We start from the raw sequence: 22,338 nt of genomic DNA, 5'->3' as shown, positions 1-22,338 counted from the left end.
TAACTGATAAAACTATTATTAGCGGTTGCTGAGTCCAAACAGGCGAGCGGTATGTCGGCGTTGTTTCCATGGCAGCGGGTCCATTCGGCTCCACGGCAGAGACGGCGTGATGGTGCTGATCTTTCCTCCGTCTCCACAGAGACGTGCTTTTTTCTGTCCCCGGTGTCTCCGGAGACACGCGCACTCTCGTCTCTCAAGGGCAAACGTTAAACAACTTTATTCGTCCTCCTCCCGCCTTCCTTCACAACTGAACACCATCAATCTAACCATTTAGTTTCACTTTATTTTTCACTCCATTAGTTTCTAGGACACCGAGCAGCACAGAGGTAAGGCGGGGGGTGGGGGGGAGGGGGGGTGGAAATAAAAAGAAAGTTGGACTCCTTGGAGAGATAAAATGTAATTTCACAGTCAACTTGCTGTGATATATTATTTCCCAACAATGGGATGCGAGGCCTGCTTGGCACCGGTGCCGAGTACTTAGAACATCAGTGATGATCTCTGAAGGGAACGGCTGTCTCTCTGTGGAAAATGAACCGCAGTGATGACAAAGTCCAGTTCTATACAGAAGGTCAACCTGATTTTTAAAAAAAAAATCATGTTTATTTATCATTAGGCAAGATTCCCAGAGGACGACTGTGATTTCTGTAAAGAGCTTTAAAGGCAAAAAGCAGAGCGACCGCCGGTGAATCCAGAGCGAACCACAGAAACCCAACGGAAGAATCAACATCATTTATTCCAGGAGGTGCACACCGGCCTCACCATTACACGCTATTATCCACCAACATGCTTTGGCATTGATAGATGCCTTCTGCTTCATTAGCTGCAGTCTGCTCTGAGAATCACTTACACAATATCAAACAGCTTTGGCTAGAAATCTAATGAGGCAAATAGCAGATGGGCCGCGTTACATCATGTCAGAAATGGCCCACTTTCTGCTCCACCGCCGCGGCAGGAAGTCCATTCAGGGCGCTGCTGCTGCTGGATACTTGGGAAGATGTGGCAAACATCAAAGACAGCTTGAATAAAACAACACGGCAGTCTTTCTGTCTTTAAAACCAACAGAAGTCCAACCTGAGAACACACGGCAGCGGCAGAGTCACAGTTTGCTGTTCTTCTGAAACTGGGACACGAGTCCCAGAACCTGCTCCGACGCCGCCACGGCTTTGCTCTGCAGGTACAGAGCGCTGTTCCTGGACGTCTCGTTCAGGAAGTAACGGTAGTTCACCATGATGCCGCAGGAGTTGGCCACGCCCCTGGGGCTGGTGTCGGCGCGCCAGTTGATCCGCCACATGGTGGCGCCGTTCTGGAGGTGGAAGTTGGCCACGGGATTAAGAGCAAAGCCTCGGCGCTTCTCTCCGTAGAGGTACCAGGCACAGAGGCGCATCAGGACGGGCTCCAGGGCCAGGGACAGCTTCTCTGAGCGGGTCCACTCCCCGGTGGCGATCAGCTTACGCAGCGAGTCCGCGGCCGGAGTCCCCGGGTTGGAGCCGACGGCCTGCTCCACCTCGGCCCACTCCTGCTCCGACAACAGGTCCGATCCCCGGCCCTCCTTCCTGTACTGGCTCAGCAGGCCCTGGAGCCAGGAGGAGAACCCTGGGATGGGTGAGAGGCTGGAGAACTGGGCCATATGCGGGAACTCGCTCTGAAAGAAAAGCGTTGTATCTTAGAGACATAAAACATTTTAATACTAAAACTTTGAGACCTAAATAGATCAAAAACAGGCCTTCCATCATTTTCTAAAGACAATTCATGTTTAGGGTGCGTTCACACCGAACAAGACAATATTGCTAAAACGAGATGGGTTTGCTGAGGCCCAATACCGAGAAGTAATGTGTGTTATAGAAGGAAACTGTAACCGTAATAAGCTTATTGAAATCTTACGTCTAAAATGAATCACCTTTTATGTTTTTAAGGATCATTTGGTTTACACGTTTAGATTTTATCTGTTAATTCTCATGCTCATGTTAACACCATTAGGCTTGAAGTTAAAAGCGGCGTCATGTGGATTTGACTCAGAACTGCCTTTGTTCTTTTGTTCTTTGTCGTTTCTGCACAGTGAAACCGTTAATCTGTAGATGTATAGATCTATATTAACATACTACCCATGTTTCTGTCCCATAGTTGTATTACATTAAGGAGAACACCGGCACTTAATATTCTCCATTTAAAGCATGGATTGAAAGGAACGCAAAAATTCATAATTTTTTACTGCCCAGATTTCCATAGATGGAATCAGAGGAGGAATATATTTTGGAAGCAGATCCACCAACAAAGAAATATTAATCTGGATGAACCAAGATGGAACAAGACCACTTCTGCAAAAATATCCGACTGAAAGTGAAAATGAAATGACGTTTGCTAAATGTTTGCATTCACATGGAAACAGTTTGTTTCCTTAAAGCCGTCTTTCTCCGCTGTCTGAGTAGTTTTGTGCCACAGATGGAGACAACAGGGAGGAAACCTGAATGTAAATGACACCAGTTGTAAAATAAGGGAAATAAGACATGGAGTTTTAAGCGTAATGTCCTTGTTTTTGCTCCTTTAGTCCCTCAGTCTGGGTCTTCATTGGAAATCATCTGAGCGTCTGCGTGCGCCTGGCCTGCTGATGGTGATGGATGATCCTCTCCCACTCCTTCATCCCTTGCACTCTCACCTGTAATGCCGTCCTCCTCCTGTGTCCCCGTCTCATCTGAAACCAACCATCCACTCAGCTCCGCTCTCTGCCGTCTGGCCAACACTTCCATTTAGCAGAAATAAAGTCTCACTCTTCTTTTCAGACACATTTCGGTGCTTAGGCGTCCACGTTAATAAGTGAGAGAACAATATGTCAGGCAGGAAGGCAATAGCTGTCTATGAAAGTGGATGTGTGAGACACCACCTGCTGGGACACTTTATTTTTCTCTTGCTTCCCCTCATTTCACCCACCTTTCAATTTAAAACTCAGGCCCCCGTGCTGGCTCTCCGCTTTGTGTTTCTTCACACTCGGCTGTGTTGTACTTCTCCCTTCCTCACACCCGGCTCTGCTAGGTTTCCATTTTAGAGAGCACAAGTTAACAGCAGAGCGCGTCGGAATAAGAACGGAAGCAGCAGGAAAGGTGAAGGAGAGGAGGAAGGAGTGAGACGTGTCCGGGTTCAAATCTACAAAGACAAGCAAGACTTTCTTTCTGCACCTGAAATTACGACTGTGACCTTTCCTTCCCCGCTTCATCATCTATCCATCGTTACAGCGAATCCTCTGAGGCGATCCTGTCCTCATCACCTTTATGGGAGAGAGCCGGCATCTCTGCAGATCACAGCTTAGCTACAGATCCCAAGGTAGAGCTGACCGTGTCACAGGTACACCTGTTCAACACCAATCGCACATCAGCCAATCAGGCGACAGGAACTCGATGCACTGGTGATTGGCTGAAGATCAGAGCGAGCAGCACAGTGGGGGGAAGGGGGCATTAAACTTTGAACAAGGAGTGGTTGTTGGTGCCAGACGGGCTAATCGGATCTGACGGACTTTCACTCAGTTCTAATCGTCACCAACATAGCAGGTCCTACCAAAGGATGACGTATAAAACAAAGATAAATCTGTGAAAACTGTACGGAGACAAACTGTTTCTCTGCTTGTCACGTAGAACACGTACGCTTGTTGCTTTTGATGTTACTCGCTTTTATATACTGCGTTTATGTTGGGATTAAAGGTGTAAAACGTCCGGTATGCTGCGGCTGTAGGAACGAATGTTACTGTATTGGGTCAAAGTCTTGTTTTTTTTTTTGTATACAACAAAATGATCCGTGATCATCTTCAGAGGAAAGTTTAATCTATGCAGTCTGACCGTCCCCAAAAGGCCACATAATTATTAGCTGAATTAGCTTGAAATGAAACCGCTGCAAGCATTCATCTTCGTCGACGTAGCCAGAGCCTCTGCATAGTTTAGAAGGAGATTACCTAATGTTACTGAGCAACTGCTGCAACACGTGCAGCCTGTATGTAAAATTCACAGCAGTTGCACTAAAAAGGCTGCAAAATGTTTCAGCAGCGGCTTACCTGATTAAATCCGAACGCCACATCGTCTGCTGACGCTGCTCTGACTTTAAATTCCTCACTTGTTGCTCATAGCATTCCTGGGGTGTCTGGATTCAATTAATTGGTGTCATAGTTTATGTCAAATATATTGATAAGATCAACTGAGAGAATTAACTTTAAGTTAGAGTCCACCTGACATATTGGTCATTCTAGGGCCCCCCTGTAGGATGGCAAAATGGTTTAGACCGCCCAACAGCTACCAGCAACCACCAAAACATCAGTGAGCCCAGATTAAATGACCTGAGGGCTAGACATCATGCTGCCCAAAAGGCATTAATTGGGGTATCAAAGGAAGAAAGAGATGAAAGAGAAAGAAAGAAGGCCATAAACATGGTAAGAGCCTTTTTATTTTATTTTGGACACAACAATTAATTTCTATTGGCTCTGGGAGGATTTGCCCCACCGTGATCACGCCACACGCACTGTTGCACGCTAGGCCGATACGTACAGCGCACATTCGTTAGTATAATCTGATCTGAATATCTCTGGGGTTTCCATGATATCAATATACTGCAGGCTGTGCTAACAGGGAGTTGTGTGTTATACGGCCACAGTGTAACTGTTCTGTTGTGGAAACAAATTTATTGTATTTGAGAATTTAACTTTTTAGATGTACAAAAATACTAAACAGTAAGTACAATTCATGTGTTCTGTTGACATCTACAGGCTGAACAAGAAACCGCATTAAACATTGCAATGTAACGCTGTCATGTTAGCTATAGGACTATTTATTAGTATTTCACCAATAGAACGGCTCATCTTAGCCATCAGCATAACATTTGACCCGCCTGAGAAATCTGTCTGTCTACTGTGTGTTTTAGTAAGTATTTAGGCTGATCTAAGCCTCTGTTGTAGGAAGGCATATGTAATGTTTACTCCACATTTGACTTATATTTGCCACCGTTCACATTATCTTTGCTCTAAATGATAGATGTGGTTACTTGCTAGTTATGACTGTTTGGTTGACAGCTCTGCCTATGGCAACACAAAAATGAGCCCATTTGAGAGACAATCTGTCAATAATAATAAAATGTTTGGCCATATGTTTCATTATTTTTTAGCAGTTTATCACTGGAATGGCTCTAGAAATACAACGTGAGCATGAGTTAAAAAGTAGGGCTATTCACATGTTAAAAGGCTAACACAAATTCTGTATTGCTGCCGATTTAGAGAGTTTTGCATCAGATGCTCAAGGCAAATGCTTTACTTTAGCTGGTGAATGAAAGAACAACTCATCAATATAATCTGATCTGATTGTAGCTTAAAACCCTATTTATGATTTTTTATTTTAAATTGATAGTCCTTTTTTCTTTTCACACATGGATAGAGACCCACAGGGAGCGGGAGTGTCAAACTTGTTTCTATACTGGGCCACTTTGGCATCATGAAGTCATTAAAAAGGACGGTTGCTCCTGCATAGATGATACTTTTGATATAATAATTTCATTTATAGTTTATCTGGGAAAAAAGTTGATATTGGGGGGTGTTACACTTTAAACTCATCATTCTGCATCAATTTCTCTTTTTTGGACATTTCTGGGTTGTTTTAATGTGTTGTGGGAAAACTGACATCTAGTGGCAGGATGCTGTTACTACACAGTTAAAAAAAATAACATTTGCTACAGGAGGCTCAGTTTTAGCCACTTTATTCACTTTAAAAGGAGATATGGCTCTACTTTATGACATGATGTGCATTTTTTTAGCTCTTGAGGGCCGCATAAATTGTCTTGACGGGCCAGAATCGGCCCACGGGCCTTGAGTTTGACACGTGGTGTAGAGGGGCCAGAATTTGGTGCTACTGCCTGGTTCCTACTGTAACAAGTAATGAGATGATGGAAGGAATGTTTGAACTCTTATCCCTAAAACTGCTTTACAGTTAACATGTCGACATATCTGCTAAAATAGCAATGTACAAACAATCATTCACACGTGAAATTCTTAGAGGTGCCTGAGTCTGGATTTAGAAAATAATCTACCTATAATGATCGAGTACATGAATGAAACCCAGAGACAGCCTGCCGTTTTTTCTAAGTGCTCCACGTCTGCAAGCCAATTTTAATAAAAACTGAACAGCATATTCTGCCTTATGTGTGCACCAAAAAATACCGATAAGCCGGTTCTGTTTTTCCCTTCGCCTTTAATGTCAGGATGATTAGACCGCCTGACGACCAGCAGGAGGTCCTCTCCTCCGTGTCTTCATGAAGGTCAGCCGCCACTAGAACCTGGAACTGGCCTCCATCATCATATGAAATAACGCCACGGCGTTTATGCCAGCATTTAAATTATCTCTTTCTAAACTTCATCCTTTTCTGACGTTTTTCTAAGACAGAGGAGCTAAAGGGAGAGAAGATGAGTTTTCTTGCACTGCAGACGGTTCAACAAATAAACGGATCCCCTAATCTCACTGACCTGAAGTGATTTATCAACACAGCGTATTATCACCTGGTTTCCACTCGCTGAAACAAGAAGCCTGAAGACAGAAGCAGAAAGCTGCTCTGCCTCCTCTGAATATGCCCATTGTAGGCTCAGCCTGTAGGTAAATACCACTCACAACAGTCTTATTACATGAATAAATACACTTGAAGGAGCCTAAACCAGGTTTTGATGAGGATATATGCTTCAAAGTGCTTTTTCTCCATCTGGTGAGTTGAGTGGTTGCTGATGTTCCATTTAGGATCTTCAATCATGAAACAATGAGCAGGAGCGGCCCGACATGAAGGGCCCTTGTGTCCTTATTGAGAGGGATGGATTAGACTTCATTACCGCCCGTCTAATAAAAAGCAGCCCGGCCTGTTTGTCAAACATGTCCGTTTAAAGCAGACGCACAGATCGTTGCTTTATCCTGCCAGAAACATTTACTATGCTAACACAGCACTGATATCATTCAACTATTCAAACCCCTAAACTTTGCCTCATTCTGTCACTCTACAGCCTTTAATGTGTTTTAATGGGATTTTATGTGTAAGACCAACACAAACTGATAAATAACTCTGAGATATATTGTTTTTTTTTTTTACGTTTTCTGCTAATTAAAACTGGCGAGCGTTCATATTCAGTCCCATCGAGGAAATGCTCTGTAGAAAAAACATTTCCTGGAGTTTCTCCTGTGAAGGTTTTTCAGTTCGTCTCCTCCAGCTTTGAAACCTGGAGACTGAAATCTTTGCTGATTCTCGTCTTTATAAAATAACTCAGCCTTAGTCAGACTGGACGGAGAACATCTGCAAACATCAGTTTTCAAATATGGTCACACATTCTCAGTTGGGTTTAGATCTGGACTTTGACTAGGCCATTCTTCCCCACTGATCTGGTTTGATCTAAATCCTCCACTGTATCTATCTGACTGTCTCTCAACAGAAAAGCAGGAAATATCTGTGACAGGCTTTATGACACAGGAACTAATGTGCACCTGTAGTCAGGTTGATGTTGAGCTGGACCTGTTTGCTTGTAATTGTATGGAAAAGATAACCAGTGAGCACGAATACTATCAAAACATAACAAATACTGGATCCATAACTCACGTTAGCCTGTTTAAAAAAAACACACACTGGCACTTACACACCAACACACAGCTTTCACTCACACATTCATCACTAATGAGAGCAAACTTGCTGTGATAAAAGCCATTTCTCTGTCAGATGAGCAACTTGTTCTAATCTCATTTAGGAAGGTTTTGCACTCACTCAGTGCAACAACAGATTTAGTAAATGTCCTACATTTAGTTTTCTAAAACCTTTGGTTTATGAAAACTATTGTTAGTTTTCAGCCACGCTGACATGCAGGTACGAGCTTAGAGACAAATTCACACTTCTTTCCATGAAAAGACCTTTTAAAATCTGCCGTTTTCCTTCCTGCCAGACTTTGTTACAGGGGTGTGAATACTTGAAACCCTGAAAAGCTCTGAGAACCAAACTGGGATGTCTCTGTTCAACGAAGCGCGTTTCTGTGAAGAGAGCGACTGGCAGCTGGCAGACAGCTGAGTTTCTGATTCTGCATCACGCAGTCGCAGCGCTCCTCTGGAGTCAACATCCATGACTGTTTGTCCCAACGCCGCCACGATAAGGTGGCGTTACGACGCTCCAGTCCCAACCATCACTGATGAAACCGGTTATTATAGCCAGAGATGTGAAAGCTGCACAGCTGCAATCTGAACGAAGCTCTATCCTTAAAGGTGACGTTAAACGTAACTAAAGTGTTTTATTTTATTTAGTCTATTCATGTGACGCTTTTCTTTCTACACACTAAAACTGAGCCAGGAAGCCAGTAGATGTGATGACCTCCAACAGGAAGTCTGGGGACAGACATCCCTGAAGTTCAGGAGAGCCGCCTGGCTCAGCAGAGACTCGTTTGCTGCCAGTAACGTTTTTATTGTTTTAAACTTATCAGGCATCTTCTGGCAGCGCAGCGCCTACATTCACCCACCTGCAGCTCCCGCACCACCCTCTTGATGAGGTAGTTGCCCAGCTCCACGCCCTGCAGGCCCGCCTGGGTTGAGGAGATGGAGTAGAAGATGGCTGAGTTTATCTTGTTTATGTCCTCCTCTGCGTCAAGCGTGGCAAATTCACGAACAATACTCTGAGGAGATAAAAATACACGTCTTTGCACGTTTAGAACGACTCCTTAAAGCAGCAGAAACACAGTTATCAGGTTTGAATGTTCTAGATCTCTAAACGTGTTTTTGTTCATTTATGGATAAAGCTTAATTGCGTTCAGTGCCAGAAATATTAATTATGAAGGTGAAAAAAAATTTAATTAATGATTATTTTTACAAACGATAAAGCTATTGACAATCTCCTTTTGATTAATCGGATAGCAAGACGTGTATAAACAGATCTTTTAAAGAATTTGAACCAGTTGAAGCTGAAACTGCAACTTCTGGATAGAGCACATTTAGAGACAAAGGGTGTTTCATCTTTAATGCTAAATAAATGTATTTTTACAGTTTTGGCTTCATTACTGCTGAGTGAGCTGTTCTTTCAGCAGATGTCTGTCTACTCCAGTTAACGATCCAATTACTAAATTAGTCGACGACTTTTTCAGCCCTAAACGATGATCCAAAAGACATTAAGTCAAACATCAATTAGACAAATTTAGATGAATTGGAAATGCAGGCGTGTCTAAAACTTTGAAGACCTAAAATAAAGATTTAGGACTTTGTGTGACTTTTTAAGAGCTTACCGAACTCTTTACTTTGGCTAAATCAGAAATCTGTGATGTGAAGCACCAGCGTGCTGCTAAGAGACGTGGAACCTGTGGAAGTTGCTTGCAGCAGGAAGGGGAAAGCTGTTGGGCCTGCAGCGGCTGGTTCTGACCTGGATGTTATCGGCGATGTCCTCAGTGAGGGCCACATGTAGCACCACCAGCGGCTCTCCTGGCATGGCAGCGTGGGTGAAGGCGAAGCAGCGTCTGTACGGGCCCACCCTGCGCTTCAGGTCCGTCCAGTTCCTGATGGGGTGCACCGCTTCATACCTGGCAGGAAGAAAAAAAAATGTCAAGTCTGAAAATGTATAAAATTTGTTAATTTTTTTTATCTGCTCTACAAAATATGATCAATTTAGTCAGATTTATTTTAGTAAATGAATGTGTAAATCATTGTAGACCCAGAATAAAAAAGGGGTTTTGCTCATTTGTTGTATTAAAAGATGGTCATACAGTTTGCACATTATTTTAAATAATTTAATTTAACTCTAAGAACAATAAACTTTACTCTTTTTGGTCTAGCAATGTCAGAACAGTATTTGGGTCGGTTTTTCCTTGAAAACATTTGCTGTAATTATCCCGTTTTGATAATTGAAAGCAGATTTTAATGCACCATAGTCTGCATTTGAGTAATTAAATATCATTGGATAGATGTTACTGTGAAATTAAAGAGAATATCAAAAGCGTGGTTATTAAAAGATGAATACTTTGTGTTGTACTTAACATTTTAATTGTAGGATTTTAACTTTTCCGTAATAATTTTGCCCCAATTAAAAACTGAAATCGGCGCAGCCACCTGTGCAGGTGGACCAAAGCTTTGAGGGCCGCATATGGACATGTCTACTATAACCTGTATGAGCATTAGAACTGACTTATCAGTTCTCCAAGCAAGACTTAACTTGCATTAATGCATCAGCATCAGGCCTCATTCTTTGTGAACGCGACTGAATGGCTTGCATGGCTAACATTAGTTGTGCAGCAGGGCTGACATTAGCTGTGCAGCAGGGCTAACATTAGTTGTGCAGCAGGGCTAACATTAGTTGTGCAGCAGGGCTGACATTAGCTGTGCAGCATGGCTAACATTAGCTGTGCAGCATGGCTGACATTAGCTGTGCAGCATGGCTGACATTAGCTGTGCAGCAGAGCTAACATTAGCTGTGCAGCATGGCTAACATTAGCTGTGCAGCAGGGCTAACATTAGCTGTGCAGCATGGCTGACATTTGCTGTGCAGCATGGCTGACATTAGCTGTGCAGCAGGGCTAACATTAGCTGTGCAGCAGGGCTAACATTAGCTGTGCAGCAGGGCTAACATTAGCTGTGCAGCAGGGCTAACATTAGCTGTGCAGCAGGGCTAACATTAGCTATGCAGCAGGGCTGACATTAGCTGTGCAGCAGGGCTGACATTAGCTGTGCAGCAGGGCTGACATTAGCTGTGCAGCAGGGCTAACATTAGCTGTGCAGCAGGGCTAACATTAGCTGTGCAGCAGAGCTAACATTAGCTGTGCAGCATGGCTAACATTAGCTGTGCAGCAGGGCTAACATTAGCTGTGCAGCATGGCTGACATTAGCTGTGCAGCATGGCTGACATTAGCTGTGCAGCATGGCTGACATTAGCTGTGCAGCAGGGCTAACATTAGCTGTGCAGCAGGGCTAACATTAGCTGTGCAGCAGGGCTAACATTAGCTGTGCAGCAGGGCTAACATTAGGTGTGCAGCAGGGCTGACATTAGCTGTGCAGCAGGGCTAACATTAGCTGTGCAGCAGGGCTGACATTAGCTGTGCAGCAGGGCTGACATTAGCTGTGCAGCAGGGCTGACATTAGCTGTGCAGCAGGGCTAACATTAGCTGTGCAGCATGGCTAACATTAGCTGTGCAGCATGGCTAACATTAGCTATGCAGCAGGGCTGACATTAGCTATGCAGCAGGGCTGACATTAGCTGTGCAGCAGGGCTGACATTAGCTGTGCAGCAGGGCTAACATTAGCTGTGCAGCAGGGCTAACATTAGCTGTGCAGCAGGGCTAACATTAGTTGTGCAGCAGGGCTGACATTAGCTGTGCAGCAGGGCTAACATTAGTTGTGCAGCAGGGCTGACATTAGCTGTGCAGCAGGGCTGACATTAGCTGTGCAGCAGGGCTAACATTAGCTGTGCAGCAGGGCTAACATTAGCTGTGCAGCATGGCTAACATTAGCTGTGCAGCATGGCTAACATTAGCTATGCAGCAGGGCTGACATTAGCTGTGCAGCAGGGCTAACATTAGCTGTGGAGCAGGGCTAACATTAGCTGTGCAGCATGGCTAACATTAGCTGTGCAGCAGGGCTGACATTAGCTGTGCAGCAGGGCTAACATTAGCTGTGCAGCAGGGCTAACATTAGCTGTGCAGCAGGGCTAACATTAGCTGTGCAGCAGGGCTAACATTAGCTGTGCAGCATGGCTGACATTAGCTGTGCAGCATGGCTAACATTAGCTGTGCAGCAGGGCTGACATTAGCTGTGCAGCAGGGCTAACATTAGCTGTGCAGCAGGGCTAACATTAGCTGTGCAGCAGGGCTAACATTAGCTGTGCAGCAGGGCTAACATTAGCTGTGCAGCATGGCTGACATTAGCTGTGCAGCAGGGCTAACATTAGCTGTGCAGCAGGGCTGACATTAGCTGTGCAGCAGGGCTAACATTAGCTGTGCAGCAGGGCTAACATTAGCTGTGCAGCAGGGCTGACATTAGCTGTGCAGCAGGGCTAACACTCCCTGCAGGCCTGCATCCATTTGTTGCACCACTGCACAGCGCTGAGGAGACGATCCAAACGCTCAGACCTCCAGGCAGTACGGCCAAATCAGCTCCAGCTACTTAGAAGATATTTATTCACGCCCCACAGCTCCTGACGCAGCGACACAAAGGAAACTCCCCAGCTGACTCCATGCTGGACTCGCATTTAGACTGCTGTTTAAAAAATAGCTTTGACTCAGATTTCACGGCCGTACTCTTCCACAGCGCGGTGCCGCGGCTCAGCTGGTGGAGCGGCTCATCTGATAATTGCAGAGTTAGTGCTTGGCAGATGAACGCAGAGGAAGAGTTTAGAAATTACAGCCATTTAATAGTTTTCTTGGAGCAGTAACTCAATCTGTTCAGTGTTCAGGTGCAGAGTGGGCCTTCATTATCTCTTCATCAATTAGCAGCAGGACTGTGGCGGGTTTTATTTCAGTGCCATTCACTGGTTTGGTGCTTTGGCGAGTCAAATTCACCAGCAGAAGCCTGAAAATGGGTCGATCTACAGCATCCTGATAAAACCCATGAGGCCAAATCACCACAGAAATGGTTCAGAGATAGAAATCCACCTTCATGGTCATCTCAGTTCCCCTGAAGGCTGACGAGAGGAGCCAGGAGAGATGATCTCTCTGGTTCTGCTGCGTGAAATATTAAAGGAGCAGACCAGGCGCCGGTGAAATTGGAAACAAAACTAACTTTTTTAATGTGGGTTTTATTTCCTATCAATAAACTTGAACCAAAGGTTTTATTTTCAAATATTTTGGTGAGATTATTCTACTGCAATAACAGATTAATTTATTTTAAGGTTGTTTTTTTTAACCAAATCTTTCACAGGGGTGAAAATAAGAGTAGCTGTAAACGCCAAAGAGACGGGAAGGATGTGGAAACCCTGAAGGACCTTACTGGCTGATCTTCTGCAGGATCTCACAGGGCGACCCCCAGGTGATCCTCTCCAGGTGCAGCAGACCCACAGAAAACCACTCAGACAGCAGGCTCTTCAGAGTACTGTTCAGGTCCTGCAAAAAGGAGAAAACCAGTTTAAACAAGCAAGAAAATCATTCCTGCACCTTGTTTTTTTTGTTTTTATCTGGTTCTCATGTTGAAAAAGAGCTCAAATTAAAAACATAGAATATTACAGCATAGATGTGCTTAAAGCTGCCAGCAGGAAACCAAGTATCCCTGCTCTTATCTCCCACAACGCGCCGGCTGCAGGCTCCCATGGCGGCCTGCACGCCGTTTCAATGTTTGCACATCATGAATAGTGATTCGCTGGCGCTCGCAGCGGACAGAGAGGGGCCACTTCAATAAACACCTTGCCATTTCAAAGCAGGCTTGTCCTCCAGCAAAGGTCAGACTTCATTTAAAGCAAATCTCCAACGCACAAACAAGCATATGGAGCGCAGACGCCTCCTTAGAACCACTCCTCTGCGGGCTTTCTTTAATAGCGCCTTGTCAATCAGAGCGGCTAACGCACAACAACAGCTCTGAGCGCCGTTCAGAGCCTAATCTGCAAAGATTCCTCTCCACGCACATGTATGACGGCAGAGAGATTTAGGAAAGAACTTCCAGGTAAACAAAACGTTCCTTCCTGCTGCTGTGCTGCGGCGTGCGTCCCTAAAGCTGCGGTGAGACAGCAGCCGCTCTATAGCAGCGGGAAGCAGACTTTTAACCACACAAAAGGGAGGTCCAACTGAGATATGTATTTCATTGACCCTGCAGAAGATGAAGTCTTTAGAAAGGGACGGATCAAAGCTGCAGGCAGGCAGGAGACCGGGCAACAGAGGAGAGGGCTGAAGGAGGAAATCCTCCGTTCTGTTAGAGGCGAAATAAAGCGGCACGTTTTCACCCTGGATCTGGATCAGGAGAGCGCCGACCCTGATGCTGGCCGCCGATACGGCCTCTGAGACGAGGACCTTCTGCGCCTGGAGCCGCGGTAGCTGTGATAACGGCAGGGCTGATGTAGCGGCGGGGGGGGGGGGGGGGGGGGGGGGCAATAATCAAGACCTAGACACCTCCACCAACAGACAGCAGGAATTCTACAGAGTGATGCATAAATGGGTAGAGATGCACCATGTAGAAAAAAAAGCATATCCCTAAAATAGAAATCATATTCATAATTATCAAAAGAATTAAGTGCAGCCATTTTATGCAGTAAAGTTAGGTACAGAACACAAATAAGGAACACAAACTCAACTTTTATTCACCACCTTTTTACAAAACTGCAAAAAAAATAAAAAAATAAATCAGTCTTTTGAAGCAGGCGGAGCATTCTGCTGGGTCTGCATTGTGATTGGTTGGGAAGGTGTACCAGCTGTAGGATTAAGCTACATGATAGGCTAGAAAGCAAAGGGAAGGAAAACTCTTTTTCTATTGCTGGTGAAGATTCTCAGTCATCCAGGTCATGGTCATTCCAAAAAAGAAGTAAAAAACAAAGCAACTGGACTTGTTTTCCGTAGTTGAAGACGTTTCGCTTCCTCACTTATACTGCTGCCAAAACAAAGGTCATTACAAGGCCTTTGTTTTGGCAGCAGTATAAAGCTTGGTACTCATCATTACTTCAGACTTTTTGAATTGAGAAAGCTTCCTGGAGAGGAAGTGAAACGTCTTCAACTACGGAAAACAAGTCCAGTTGCTTTGTTTTTTACTTTTTTTGGAATCTTCTTCTATTGAACTTTTTATCTATTCTTTTTTTTTTTCCTATCACACCACATGTCTATCAATCATCATATAATGTTGTTTAATTATCGTCTGGCCCTAATGGATGCATAAATAATTTTAGAGATATAAACAGAGAATATATCTTAATAAATTGTGTTAGAGCTTAAGTGGGCTTGAACAGAACCTGAAATGTTCTGCAGTCAGCTGATTTTCCTCATGGCCTCATTTCTATTTTATGTGCAACCCAAAAAAATGTTCAAATGAGCAACCTGATACAGTTTGGTGACATAATATTTAAACATTTTGCATTTTTGTGATATAATGTGAAAATAAACTTACTTTTGTGTAAATAACATGTTTTCCAGTTCTTCATTCTGCCTCCTCTGGGTTTCACAGAGCTGACTTGGGCAGTTTTACCAGATGTAGATGAAATCTTACCGATTAGGGGGGGTAACTTTTTTAACAAAGGGCCAGGTTGGTTTGGAATAACACAAGTTTAAAAACTCTCATATTTACTCAGGTTATCTTTGCTTGATATAAAAATTTATTCAACGATCTGAAACGTTTAAATTGGACAGAAAAGCAAAAACAGAGGAAATCTGTAAAGTGGATGAATAATTTCTAACAGCACTTTAAATGCAGGACGAGAAAAAATCCTCAGCAGCAGGTTACTCTAGCAGAGGCTTTGTGTGGAGCTGCCTGGAACATTTAGGAAGATTTAGCATCCTTCCTTATTAAAAACGCTTCCAATAAAAACTTTGTGCCCACCGGCGCTGACTGAACAAGTCTCCGCTCAGCTTGTGTCGTAGCCCACTGGAGTAAAGGCCGAGACTTTTACCCCAGTGGGCTACAAGCCACCAGTCAGCTGGGCCTGGGGGGGGGGGGGTTACCCTGAGGATCATCTTTCACCCTCCCAGTGGGGACTGAACAGAATAAAGAGCTCAGAGGTGGACAGAAATAGAAGAAACATCAAAAATAAATGACTCGATGAAGATGACTGATCAAAAATTTAAAATTTTATTTTTCACAAGAACTTAATGGTGGCAGAGCGAGCCGAGCCGTCAGATCCAGCCTTCCTTCCTCTCTTTGACGCTGTTTTAGCCTCACTGATAATCAGCCCGCTTTGATTTCCTCCACTCAGTTAACCTTTTGCTACAAGAAGCTTCACATCCAAAATCACCTTTCCTCATTTTTAGCTCAATCAATCCTGGATGGATCAAAGATTTTACTCCAGCACATGCAAAGTTTGCTTTAGATCAGAGGAGGATTCAAGTAACTCATTTTTAATAAATTCAAAAATAATGTATTAATCCCAAAGGGAAAGTAAATTAAATCTTGAACAACAAAATGTTTAAGATTTATAATAGCTCACACCTGGAGAACCTTTCATTTTACAGCATAAAACTAAAAGTTCACCTTTTTGACTTCTTTTTAGCTAAACCTTCATAATTGTATCTTGCTTTATTTATTTTACTAGTCTAACCAATTTTAAGCATCTTTATGTATTGTTTTATTCTAAAACTACATTTTACAATTTTAAACTGAATCTGCCTTTAATATTATTTATCTTTTTATTCTTAATTTTAGCATTATTTTAGAAAATATAAGATAAACGAAGAGTAAATGTATCTTTTGTGTTTATTCACTCGTCTAACATATATTGGTTTAGCCTTTTTGGTGTGATTGATTTAAAATCACAGCATTACATCTGATGATAAATCAAATATCAAGTGATGTATGAAAAGTATTCTATAAATAAAGCTTTTTTTAATTTAGATTCTCAAAACAACCCATATAATCATCTGAAAATTGATTTTCGTATTCGTTTTATCTTTGATGTTATAATTTTTTGATCTGAAATGTTTAAATGTGACAAAAAAGGCAGAAAGGGAAGAAATCTGTGAGGAGGAAACGCTCAGCACTAAATGCCTTCAGATTTCTGCTTTTAACCAATATTATCTAACCTAGAGTTTCAGTGCCAGACGGGACTAATAATGACACGGTAGAATTAAAATGTTTTCCTACAAGCGTAGTTTTGGGTCTACAGCTGAGTTTATTTGTATTTTTAAGTAACTAAGTGCATACAACAGACGGCAGCAAGCCTACCTATCAGCTTTTATGGAGAGGATAATTGCTGCTTCACTCTTTTTACAGAACCAAAGTGAAAACTGTAATTAGATTAAACTGAACAATCCAGTATATGAGAGCAGCTTTTCTAGGAAAAAAAAAATAAGAGTTTCCAAAAAAAATGTAACATTAAGGGAGCAAAAACCACTGGAGTCATGTCCCTGACTGCGACAGAAATGTATTTTTTGTTCTTTCCACTACCTTTTCTTTCAATCCACTCTGTCTTCAAAAGATTCATTCAAAATACTCATTACATGCCTGATTTATATTCAGCTCTTTCAATTTGTAAAAGCAGCAGAGTAGCACTTGCCTCCTCGTGTGCCGAATCAAACAATGTTAAAGGATCTTTTTCATCTGTGCTTTCCTGCAACACAGGAAGAAAGAAGTGATTGGCACAAAGTCCATCTGTTCAGCTGCAAGAACCACGCACTACATTTATCCATCAGACCCGGCTCAGAGTCTCTGCTGGTACCATGAGGCCATGCCTGGACCCTGCAGCGGTCGCACAGGCAGTCCGGCTCCACCAGGACGGCTCGTCCAGACGGGTCACTGCCAGAAGGTCCGCTGGGTCTCCCAGCAGAGCCTCAAGAACTTGGAGGAGATTCCAGGAGACAGGCAGTAACCAGGAGAACTGGACCGGACCATCTGAGACAGGCAGTAACCAGGAGAACTGGACCGGACCATCTGAGACAACTGGACCGGACCATCTGAGACAGGCAGTAACCAGGAGAACTGGACCGGACCATCTGAGACAACTGGACCGGACCATCTGAGACAGGCGGTAACCAGGAGAACTGGACCGGACCGTCTGAGACAACTGGACCGGACCATCTGAGACAGGAAGTAACCAGGAGAACTGGACCGGACCATCTGAGACAACTGGACCGGACCATATGAGACAGGCAGTAACCAGGAGAACTGGACCGGACCATCTGAGACAACTGGACCGGACCATCTGAGACAACTGGACCGGACCATCTGAGACAGGCAGTAACCAGGAGAACTGGACCGGATCATCTGAGACAGGCAGTAACCAGGAGAACTGGACCGGATCATCTGAGACAGGCAGTAACCAGGAGAACTGGACCGGACCATCTGAGACAACTGGACCGGACCATCTGAGACAGGAAGTAACCAGGAGAACTGGATCGGACCATCTGAGACAACTGGACCGGACCATCTGAGACAGGGAGTAACCAGGAGAACTGGACCGGACCATCTGAGACAGGCAGTAACCAGGAGAACTGGACCGGACCATCTGAGACAGGGAGTAACCAGGAGAACTGGACCGGACCATCTGAGACAGGCAGTAACCAGGAGAACTGGATCGGACCATCTGAGACAACTGGACCGGACCATCTGAGACAGGAAGTAACCAGGAGAACTGGACCGGACCATCTGAGACAACTGGATCGGACCATCTGAGACAGGCAGTAACCAGGAGAACTGGACCGGACCATCTGAGACAGGCAGTAACCAGGAGAACTGGATCGGACCTTCTGAGACAACTGGACCGGACCATATGAGACAGGCAGTAACTAGGAGAACTGGACCGGACCATCTGAGACAGGCAGTAACCAGGAGAACTGGACCGGACCATCTGAGACAGGCGGTAACCAGGAGAACTGGACCGGACCATCTGAGACAACTGGACCGGACCATCTGAGACAGGCAGTAACCAGGAGAACTGGACCGGTTCTCTGAGACAACTGGACCGGACCATCTGAGACAGGCAGTAACCAGGAGAACTGGACCGGACCTTCTGAGACAACTGGACCGGACCATCTGAGACAGGCAGTAACCAGGAGAACTGGACCGGACCATCTGAGACAGGCAGTAACCAGGAGAACTGGACCGGACCATCTGAGACAACTGGACCGGACCATCTGAGACAGGCAGTAACCAGGAGAACTGGACCGGACCATCTGAGGTCCTTCACCCATCAGCAGGACCGGGTTCTGCTCCTTTGTGCAAGGAGGAGCAGGATGGGTTCTGCCAGAACCACAAAGTGAGGTCCAGCGGGCCGCTGGTGTGAATCTTTCTGACCAAACCTTTAGAATCAGGCTTCATGAGGACAACCCTGAGGGCCCGACCTCCTCCAGGAGGTCCTGTCCTCGCTGCCCGGTACCGTGGAGCTCCACTGGTATTTGCCAGAGAACGTCAGAACCGGCAGGTTCTGTGCTGGCGTTCTGTTCACAGATGAGAGCAGGTTCCCTCTGAGCTCACGGGACAGACGTGGAAGGTTCTGGAGAAGCTGAGCTGAACGTTATGCTGCCTGCAGCCCCGTTCAGCAGGATCCGTTCAGCAGGATCCGTTTGGAGGTGGGTCAGAGTTGGTCTGTGGAGGCGTCTCCATGGAGGAACACACCTGTACAGGTTAAAAGACAGAACCTGACTGCCATCAGGTATCAGGAAGAACTCTAGACCCAGTGTTGGACCCTTAGCTGGTGCCGTGGGTCCAGGCCTCCTCCTGGTGCATGATGGTAATGCAGTAGACAAGCAGCTCCTGGAAGAAGAAGGAACCGATGCCACTGACTGGCCTCCAGGCTCCCCTGACCCAAAACCAACAGAACTTAAATGTTCTGAATCTTCAAAGTGGAAAATACAGAACTGACAGGAGATGTGGTTGGATTTGTTTCAATGAATTAATTAGTTTAAGCAGACATAGCCAATGGCTGGATATACATACAAATACCTAAAAACAACTTTGTATCCATATATAATCGCCCCTTTGACTCTGATAGCCCTAATCAGCAAATGGATCCATCAGACATCGGTGTCTAATTTAATCTTTAGAGAGAACATCCGGCATCATGGAGACCCAGGAACCCAGCAGACGGGTCAGGGAGGAAGTTCTGGTCCAGTTTACAGCAGGTCAGGTTCTACAGAACCTCCCAGAGTTCTGATCATCACGTGGACCTGGAGAGAGGATGGACCACCTGCAGACCTACCAGGACATGGACGTCCACCTGGACTGACAGGCTGGACCAGGAGAGCATTGATCAGAGAAGCTGGAGGACCATGGTGGCTCTGGAGGAGCTGCAGAGACCAGCAGCTCAGGTGGAGAATCTATCTACAGGACAGCTGTTAGTTGTGAACTACTCTAAACTGCAGACATGGATAACCAGACTGACACATGGAGGAGGCACCACCATGGTTTTCTTCTGCAGGTCAGAATTCATGGGAAGATGGACGGATTTAAAGAGGACAATCCTGGAAAATACCTGTTAAACACATGAGACTGTATGTTGTTTAGGGATACGATAGATAAATAAAAGTTCTACTTCCTATGTTGCCATTTCCTGTAGGCTTAAGACTAATGCTAATGGGTTAACGGTGAAGCAGGAGTCCATGCCTCCGCTTGGAGCACAAACATGAAACATCTGCTTGGAGAACAGCTTCAAACTTCACGCTTAGAGGCGTAAAAACAGGGAAATAACGTCTGGTCTGGGAGGAGGCTGCGATGACAAACCTGTCGCTGTGAAAGGCGACGACAAAGGTTGTGAAATGCAACAATCTAGAGGAGCAGGTCAGAGGAAAACTCAGCAGTTAGATCCTGCGACCAACCGTATTTACCCCATTTTTTAACCGTGATACTGTGTTTAATAAAAGAAATTAGCAGAAGTTTTCCATTCGTTAAAAAGACGTCTAAGTGACGTCGCGTTCAGAAACGGAAATAATGACTGACAGGCTGCCGCAGTTTAAACGATCCAGAAGCTACTTTGTCGTGTTTGTGGCTCTAAATCGTCTTACAGGTGATGGATTCTGATTCTTTTTTCTCTGCTGTCAGTTCAAGGATGTTCACTTTAACACAGAAGGTGTTTTCTTCGTCTCCTCAGCTTGTATCTTCTTACAAATAAATTTACTTTCAGCTCTAATTATGTGGCCTGGCTGAGAGGCAATTCCTGGCTACGCAACTGGTGGTGAGTAAACATTCATGCCTCACTTTTCAATTTATATTTCTTTAAAAAACTGCTAATTCGTGATTATCTTCATAAATCGCTATCCTTTTTATAATTCTGCCAGAGGTTTTCCTTCCCGTTAATGGGGAGTTTTTCTTCCCACTGTCGCTTCATGCTTGCTGAGTATGAGGGATTGCTGCAAAGCCATCAACAATGCAGACGACTCTACATGTGGCTCTACGCTTCCCCAGGAGTGAATGCTGCTTGGAGAGACTTGATGCAACCAACTGGTTCCCTTATAATCGAGATTAAAAGCACATTTGTTTAAAATTGCCTTTGAATGTTCAAGTTAAAATGTTTTACTGTTTTCAAATGTTCTTTTTTGTTTCTACACTATCCCTACTTGCTTTTATTCTGTTTTATTTTCCTATATTTTAATCATGTAAAGCACTTTGCATTGTCTCTGTACTGAATTGTGCTATATAAATAAATTTGCCTTGCCTTGCCTTATATAGGAGATTTTTGACCAATCTGTATAATATGATTGAACTTGACTTTGTAAAGTGCCTCGAGATGACATGTTTCATGAATTGGCGCTATATAAATAAAATAAAATTGAATTGAACTGAATTGAATAATTATGCATTATTGTGTGTTACTCTTTAATTTACAATCCCAATAAAATGCACTGAAGGGTGCCAATCCTTTGTGAAGGCTCTATGAAGGTGATTTATGCCACGGAGGGACACATCACGGGTTTCCACGAAGCTAAACCGGACTAAAGGTCACATCAGCGGGGATGAAACGTGAACCTTGTGGCCACAGCGGCTCCAGTCACGCGGATCCTCTCTGCCGCGCAGCTATTCGCAGAAACGCGAGCGGCAGCGTTTGAGCCCTCCGAGCACCCGTACAGAAAGTAAACACACTTTACCCTGATGTGCGGACTGTCGCTCGCCTTCGTCGCCAGTATCTCCAGCAGATCTGCGCGCAGGTCCACCAGGAACTTCACCCCGCCTGGGACCCGGCTGACGTGGCTGAACAGCTGCTTGTACCGGGGCGTCAGGCTGTACCGGAGCCGGTCCTCCGCTTGCAGTATGGTGGCCTGGTCGCGGCGCTGGGTGTCCAGCAGCTTGGCGGCCAGGTCCGACACGGCTCTGTGGTCCACGCCGCAGTCCTGCGACAGCCTGGACAGGAAACCCGCTTTGTCCTCCTTTTCCAGTCCTCTGTAGAAGTTCATGAACTCCAGGCTGGTCGATTCGGGCGGAGGTGGGGATTTATCTCTCGTTTCATATGAAGGCAAAGGAACCGCCACCCTCGCCAGGAGCTCCTCCATAGCCGAGGAAGCCCTGCGGGTCGGAGCAGAGCGCCAGCGCCAGCCGCTGACGCCTGAGGCCACCGGTAGCCCGTCAAACACAGCTCGGTGTCGCCAGCACCTCGCACTGCCGCGGACAGCCCGTGCTACAGGGTTGGATATCATGGCAGCTGTCCGTCAACCCGAGCAGCGGACACCGGAGAGGACCACTTCCGGGTCTCTTAAAGAGACAGCGCACCTTTTACTCCAACAACTAGACGGGTTCTGGTTGTGCTGATAAATGAGAGTAAACTTGAGAGAACTGAGAA

The 22,338-nt window shown here is 45.0% G+C and overlaps 1 protein-coding gene across 1 annotated transcript; it reads right to left on the bottom strand.

Annotated features, from left to right (window-relative positions):
* Positions 1 to 381: 381 nt before the first annotated feature.
* mlycd (malonyl-CoA decarboxylase) lies at positions 382 to 22,257 on the bottom strand. Its single transcript, XM_012862974.3, has 5 exons — positions 21,650 to 22,257; positions 12,936 to 13,048; positions 9,385 to 9,541; positions 8,495 to 8,647; positions 382 to 1,642 (listed from the first exon to the last, which is right to left on the bottom strand). The coding sequence occupies exons 1-5, from the start codon at positions 22,193 to 22,195 to the stop codon at positions 1,097 to 1,099; spliced, it is 1,515 nt and encodes a 504-aa protein (XP_012718428.2). The 5' UTR covers positions 22,196 to 22,257; the 3' UTR covers positions 382 to 1,096.
* Between the last annotated feature and the right edge of the window lie 81 nt (positions 22,258 to 22,338).

Source organism: Fundulus heteroclitus, chromosome 2 (assembly GCF_011125445.2).
Source record: "Fundulus heteroclitus isolate FHET01 chromosome 2, MU-UCD_Fhet_4.1, whole genome shotgun sequence".
In the NCBI taxonomy this organism is placed as follows: domain Eukaryota; kingdom Metazoa; phylum Chordata; class Actinopteri; order Cyprinodontiformes; family Fundulidae; genus Fundulus; species Fundulus heteroclitus.
This window is presented reverse-complemented; position numbering and strand designations above follow the sequence as displayed.